Source organism: Montipora foliosa, chromosome 3, assembly GCF_036669935.1.
Source record: "Montipora foliosa isolate CH-2021 chromosome 3, ASM3666993v2, whole genome shotgun sequence".
NCBI classification, from domain to species: Eukaryota; Metazoa; Cnidaria; class Anthozoa; order Scleractinia; family Acroporidae; genus Montipora; species Montipora foliosa.
The window spans coordinates 44,712,763-44,719,936 of record NC_090871.1 but is presented as its reverse complement, the minus strand read 5'-3'; the positions used below and the strand labels follow the sequence as shown (position 1 = coordinate 44,719,936).

Below are 7,174 nucleotides of genomic sequence, written 5' to 3'. Positions count from 1 at the left end.
GTGGAAAATTGTTGTGTTACCCCCTATATAAGAGAAGGTGAAACTGTTTCTGTCATTGTAGATCATTGTAGGTCATTTCTTGTTTAAGTAACTATGCAATGTTAAGCTGGGAGGGGTGTAGGGTGGGGGTTTGATTGTAATTCTTGCTTTTTATTGATCTTGTTGTCCCTGGGATAGGGCCATTTGAATCAGCTTCACCCGTGGTGATCTTTCCTATTAAAGAGCCATCATACATGAACAGTGTGTGTAAATTTGCAGTGAGACTTCTGTATCTTGTTAGATTTTGTATTCATTTGCTCAAATTTGTTCTAAAGCTATTTATTTAACTCGCATAATAGGAAACTATGTATTTTGTGACCACTGCAATAAGCGTGTTGCTAAGAAGACATTCCATGAGCATAGGCGGATGGGGCAAATGAGAAGCACATCTTTGCAGACTGACCTTTCTAAGGAACCTTTTGTTACTGGTCACAGCTCGACTCAGTTGGATAGTGGAGATAGTGTGCAATCAGTAGTGGCAGGTCTTGATGATGAAAACTGCACATATAGCAGTGATGAGCAAGAGGGGTCAGCTCTGTTTGATGAGGAGAATCAAGTGTTCTTCAGTGACACTGATGAGACAGAGAGTGCAGTTCCTTGTTCTAATGGTTATATAAATAATGCTGAGGTAAGTGGTACATGTGCAACTATATTTGCCATTGTCATTTACATGTTTACCAAATCTGAATACTTAACATATACATGTAAGCATGTTACACATTGGTGTGGGTTTATCGTTGAATTTTAGAAAAATATGTGTATGAATTTCAAAAGTCCTTGAAAACCTTGTGTTGTTGTCAGCTGTGTAGCAAAACAAAATGTTGAAAGAAGCCGCTGAAAATGGTGAATGATATCAAAGGAATGGAGTTGTGAATGTAACATTGCAGCGAAATTATGCTATCTTCAGATTGAAAGAAAACTCAAGGCAAGAAACAAAATAATTTTGTCATTTCTTCAATTATTTTAGTAAAAAGAGCAGCAAAGTGGCAACTGCTAACCCTTTCGTTTCGAAAGAGCGAAGATGAAAACAAGTTGCAAATTTGCGACTTCTCCAGAAAAAATTTAAAATATAAAATATTTTTCTGGCTAAAATGAATCTTTGCACCTGATGTCTATGATCTCACTAGGTTTGAAACGCACCTCTTACTATTTAAGTTAATAAAACAGAATGTTCATAATTACTATTTAGTGTTCATCGTTTTCAATCAGAGGTTTAGTCCTTGTTTGACATCTCTGCACTCTCCAGTAACACAATCTTGTCGATTGGTCTCACCAACTCCGTGGTTCTAGTCTTTACTTTCGCGGAACGTACTAAACCGTCTCTCTTGTTGCGATAAACTTCCAGCACTCGTCCCAGTGGCCAAACACTGCGAGGCGTGTTTTCATCAAGCAATAGCACTATGTCATGCACTGCAAGATTTCTTCGTTGCTTGATCCATTTCTGACGTTGCTGCAATGAGGGCAGGTATTCTCTGATCCAGCGACGCCAGAAAATATCACTAAGATACTGCACTTGACGCCATCTGCGGCAACTATAGTTGTCGTTCTTAGAGAAAAATTCCAGGAGGGATTGCATTTCCCGCTCGTAATAACAGCAGGTGCTTAGGTGTTAAAGCATGAAGATCCTTTGGGTCATCCGAAACTTTGGTAATTGGTCTGCCATTCACTATAGATTCCACTTCGCACATAAGAGTGCTTAAACCTTCGTCATCCAGGATTTGCTGCTTTAGTAATGCCTTCATGACCTTTCTCACAGACCTGATACACCTCTCCCACACGCCTCCATGGTGCGATGCAGCAGGTGGATTAAATGACCAAATGATGTCTCGTTGTAGGAGGAATTCATGGATTTGCTCTTGATTCCATTGTTCAACAGCCTTGCGAAGCTCCTTTTCGCCCTTAACAAAGTTTCCTCCGTTGTCGGATCGGATCTCTTCTGGTTTTCCTCTTCTAGCAATGAATCTACGTAGAGCATTAATGAAGGATTCAGTGTCCATGGAATGAATAATTTCAATATGAACAGCTCGAACAGCAAGACAGGTAAATAGTACGCCATATCTTTTAGCGGTGGTTCTTCCACGATGGACAGTAAAAGGACCGAAGCAATCTACTCCTAGACTCGTAAATGGTGGCTTAGAAGGAGTCACACGATTCTCTGGGGGACTTGCCATTTTCTGTTGGAGGGCAGGTGCTCGACGTTTACGACAGTCAAAACATGTCTTAGTCACGTCGCGAATACTTGATCGCGCGCCAATAATCCAGAATTTCTGCTGGATCAATGACAGAGTATATTCCACACCAGAGTGACCGGAGGCTCTGTGGTAGTAGTTAATAATCAGCTTGGAAACGTGGTTTTTCTTTGGAAGAATGATCGGATGCTTGGCATTATCGCTAATAGGTGCTTGCTGTAAACATCCTCCCACACGTATGAGGCCGTCTTCCAAGATTGGGTCGAGTTTGTAGATATGACTTGATTTGCTGAATGTCTTACTTGTTTGGCGAAGAACAACCAATTCTTCCTGAAAGCCTTGTTTCTGAACAAACTTTAAGATTTCTTTCTCTGATTCCTTTAGTTCGGAAACGCTGATGGGTGGGACAACTTTGATGTCTGCATAGGCGTAGTTGCTGTTGATCTCAGTTGCCTGGTGGCGACGAACTTGTTTTCGCAGATTGTTCTTATATCGCAGCACCAACGCTATGATTTTCTTTAAGCGTGTCCAAGAGGAAAACTTCTGGATTGCCTTGTTAATGTGGTTGAATTGCTTGCTTGCTTGGCTTGTGAATGCTTCAGCATTTTTCTTAACTTTCGGATCATTGCTCGAGATTTCACCAATGTCGTTAGGTCGTTGTGGCCATTTATAGCCACAACCGTTGTAGCCGGTCCGTGCGTCCAGCGTTGGTTATTTAAGAGTGCGTCTACCGTCACCCCTCTGGATGCTTCATCAGCAGGGTTCAGTGACGTTTCAACATATCGCCACTGCATAGCTGTGGATTGATCCAATATGGCGGAGATGCGATTGGCTACAAAGGTCTGGAACCTCTTGTCCTTGTTCTCGATGTAACGGAGGACACAAGTACTATCAGTCCAGAAGGTAGAACCATCGAGTGGTAAGTCCAACTCTTGCTTGATAATGTTGTCTAGTCTTGTCGCCAAAACGGCTGCGGATAGTTCCATTCTCGGTATCGTCATTGCTTTAAGCGGAGTTGATATGGACTTTGCCATGACCAGGGAACAGTGAATCTTGCCATTAATATCGATCTGACGGAGATACGAAACAGCTCCGTAGCCTCGACTGGACGCGTCTGAAAAGTGGTGAAGCTCACGACGTTTGACGTCTGCGTAATTTGATGCCTTGAAACATCGTGGTATTTAAAATTTCTCTAGCTTTGGCAGCTCTTGAAGCCAAACTCTCCAACCTTGTTTGTGACATTCCGGAATCTCGTCGTCCCAACTGAGGCCCTTGAGACATAGCTCTTGTAAGGTTTGCTTCGCGGGTAGAATACACGGAGATACGAAACCCAGTGGGTCGTAGATAGAAGAAACAATTGACAGAATTCCTCTTCTCGTGGCTGGTTTTTCCTTGTGGGAAATCGTGTAGCTGAAGGTGTCTTACTTAACGTTCCACTGAACACCTAAGGCTCTCTCTCTGAGTGACGAACTCCTATCAAAATCTAAATCCTTGACAGATGGTGCTCTTTCTGATTCAGGAATGGAGCTGATTACTTCTCGTGAGTTAGAAATCCACTTAGTGAGGCGAAAACCTCCTTTGGACAATAAGCCGCGGAGTTGACTAGCCAGGCGGACCGCCTGCGAATTTGAGGCAATCGTCGACATAGAAATTTCGCTTTACCATGTCGATCGCTGCTTCATCAAATTCTCCCTTATGGTCTTCGGCTGTTTTCTTTAAGGCGTAGTTTGCGCAGCTGGGGGATGAAACGCCGCCAAACAAATGAACTTGCATTTGATATTCTTTTGGTTCTTTATCCAAATCTCTATCTGGCCACCAGAGAAATCGCAAGTACTTGCAGTCGCTCGGGCGAACTCTAACTTGATAGAACATTGCTTCTATGTCTGACATAAAAGCCACTCGCTCTTGACGGAATCGTGTCAATACACCAACTAATGTACTGGTTAGATCCGGCCCCTGTAGAAGCTGGTCGTTGAGTGAGGAACCGCGATACTTTGCTGAACAGTCGAACACAACTCGCACTTTATCTGGCTTCTGCGGGTGGAACACTGGGTGATGGGGCAAGTACCACGCGTCTGCAGTTTCTTCTTTGTTTATTTCTCTGGCATAATTCTTGCTTAGCAGGTCAGCCATAAATTGTTTGTACTTCTCATGTAGAGTTGGTTCTCTCTGTAAACGCTTCTTAAGCATTTGTAATCTGTGTTCTGCTTGATAACGGTTGTTTACAAGGTGAGGAGGTTCATTTTTCCACGGTAGCGCTATTTCATAATGACCACTAGAGAACTTCACGGAGTCTTGCATCATTCCAAGTGAGCGCATGTCGTTTTGTGACATCGACGTTTTAGCTTGGTAACTGGAATCATTGAACTCTAGATTGCAATAATCTTCAAATTGCTTGCTCAGTGTAGTGTTAGCATCGACGAAATTTACAGTTGGGACTTTTGGCTCTTTCCGACCAAGAGGTCCGTTTAGCACCCAGCCAAGTATTGTGCGCGTTGCGAACGGGCCACCGTCCTTGCTTTCTCTGAATTCTCTTGGTTGAAGTATATGTGGTGCATCGCTGCCTATCAAAAGACCGATTTCAGCTCGAATGCTTTCTATCTTGATGCCCTTGAGATGTGGCCATCGGTTAACATCTTCCTGGTTTCCAATGGTGTCAGCTGATACTGGGAGACTGGGACTAGAGAACACATTTGGTAGCTCAACTACGTTACTGTCACTAAGATCAGAGACTTCTAGATTAACAATAGAGGAGTTGACAGATTCCTTTGTGCTTTGCAGTGTGGTAAGCGAAATGTTGGTTCTTTCACCCTTCATGTTTAGTTTCTTCAACAAGTCATCTGTGCAGAATGAAGTATTAGAACCAGAGTCCAAAAACGCATAAGTCGTGATCTTCTTATCTTGACCCTTTGCGTTGACCTTCACAGGTACAATTGATAAACCTACAACGGTGGAACCATTCAAGGTTTGAAAGGTGTTGCTTTGTATGTAGCTGTTTCTTACTGGCGTAGTGTTAGCGGTTGGCTCGGGGTTGCTCGTTATTACCCTTGATGAATCGGTTGTTGGCATTGTAGTTTCTCTTGGGTGCAAGAAGGAGGAGTGCTTCTTGTTGCAGCCTGTGATGTGGCAAAAACTCTTCTTCGGGCAGTCTTGCGCAAAGTGTCCGGGCACCAGGCAGTTTGAACACAACTTCTTTGAGCGAACTAACTGATAGCGGTCACTGACACTTTGCTTCTTGAAATCCTCGCACTGAGAGAGCCAGTGATTTCCTTCGCACGAAGGACATTTTGGTTGGGTCTTCACTTCTAGATGACCTCTTGATTGCTTTGAATTCACCTGAACCGGAAAGGATTTAGCTGTTCTTCTTACTTGTTTTGTTCTATCGGTTGAGTTGCTGAACCTTGAATCACCAGATATCTTGCCGAAAATAGGATGGTTTGTTACTCTTGATCTTGATTCAACGAAATCTGTGATGTCCTTAAGGTTGGCATCCCTTTGCTCTTGCTGCATTACTTTATCTGCTATTTCACGCCACTTTAGTCTAAGGGTGTAAGGTAGCCGGTCTACAATCTTCTTGAGAGTATCGGGATTTTCCAGCCTACTTAAATAACCAATTTCTCTGAGCGTGTTGCTGCAACTTGTTAACAGAATTGAATACTTTTGAAGTGCTGCTCCATCTTCTGCACGGATTAGCTGCCCGTTGATGATGTGGTCCACATACGCTGTAGCAATCTTGTATGGTTGTCCATATCTGTCTGCTAACAATTTGCGAGCCTCGTCATATCCTTTATCTTCTCTCATCGTTAGGCAACTTCGTACGAGGTCTTGTACTTGGCCGCTGGTGTATTGCAAGAAGTAGTAGAGCCTTGTACTTGGATTGGTAGTCTTCCTTTCAATCAGATTTTCAAATGCTCTGATGAAGTCGCAGTATTCTATTGGATCACCGCTGAACACTGGCAAATCAGGTTGAGGTAACGTTAATGCCATTATTGCGTCTTGTTGCTGCAATAGGTGCCTTATGTCCATGCCTTGGTTGGGAGTTGGGTGCGGATTGTAACAAGACTGCTGGAGTTGGGGATTTTCATAGCGAAACGAACGACCGTCGTTATTTAGCGTACTTGGCCTTGCTAAGGGGATCTCATCTAAGAAGGGGTGTGCATTATAGGGGTCAGTTGCACCAACTGCAGTTGATTCATTTTTCGGAGGGTCACGTTCAATAGCTTTGCTGGTCTCATCTCTCGATGCAGTGTCAACTACAAGAAATGAACTGGCATTCTCGAGCCCTAGATTTCGTATTTGAGAGGTCGTCTGAGCTAACTTTGGGTTATCGCAAGGAAAATCCGTGTACGTTGTCAATTCGCGTTGTTCTGCTTGGACGTACACGGATTCCTCGACCCGCGCCTTTGCCATTTCGGTTTCGAGTCTCAACTCGTCCTTCCTCTGACGCAGTTTTTGCTCTTCTTCTTGAATTTGGTTGAGTTTTTGGAGCGTAGCAGCTTCGGCTTCCAAAATCGCCTTCCCAGCAGCAGCCGTAGCTCTTGCGCTTGAAACAGAACTACGGGTGCTCGCAGAGGATCTGCGTGACATGACTGATTCGCGTGTGGATCCAACGTTTGATACACTATCTTCAGGCTGTATGGCTAAAGATTTTACTTGCTTAGAAGCTTCAATGCCTGTCAATCAAAGTTTTCTTGAAGCTGTTTTATTTGATCTGACACTAGTTCATAGGAAATCCCTGCTTCTTCTATAGCTTCTTCATCCCTTAATTTATTACAAAATGCTTCGTGTGTTGATTTGAAGTAACCAAATTCGACCTTGAGGTCAATTATAGCCTTTTCCACCAATTGGACATTTTTGTCATCTTCCATAAGATGGGTGATTTCCTTTATTTTCTTAGTCACAATTCTCTTTGCTTCGCTACGTGACCTTATGTCTTCCATTTTCGC

The 7,174-nt window shown here is 43.3% G+C and overlaps 2 protein-coding genes across 2 annotated transcripts; both read right to left on the bottom strand.

The window, feature by feature from the left end:
• Positions 1–1,586: 1,586 nt before the first annotated feature.
• Positions 1,587–3,229, bottom strand: LOC137995966 (uncharacterized). The gene is made up of 2 exons (XM_068841409.1): positions 2,870–3,229; positions 1,587–2,744 (listed from the first exon to the last, which is right to left on the bottom strand). Exons 1-2 carry the CDS (start codon positions 3,227–3,229, stop codon positions 1,587–1,589), a joined length of 1,518 nt encoding a protein of 505 aa, XP_068697510.1.
• Positions 3,230–3,830: 601 nt separating this feature from the next.
• On the bottom strand, positions 3,831–6,815 carry LOC137995965 (uncharacterized). Its single transcript, XM_068841408.1, has one exon. It carries the CDS (start codon positions 6,813–6,815, stop codon positions 3,831–3,833), a length of 2,985 nt encoding a protein of 994 aa, XP_068697509.1.
• Between the last annotated feature and the right edge of the window lie 359 nt (positions 6,816–7,174).

Bases quoted from the DNA above. Each gene is read 5' to 3' on its own strand.
- LOC137995966 (XM_068841409.1), bottom strand. From the start codon at position 3,229: ATGACGATACCGAGAATGGAACTATCCGCAGCCGTTTTGGCGACAAGA. The intron at 2,745-2,869 runs GTGAAATCTCGA...ACACGCTTAAAG, and splicing joins ACAACGACCTAACGACATTG to AAAATCATAGCGTTGGTGCT.
- LOC137995965 (XM_068841408.1), bottom strand. From the start codon at position 6,815: ATGTCACGCAGATCCTCTGCGAGCACCCGTAGTTCTGTTTCAAGCGCA.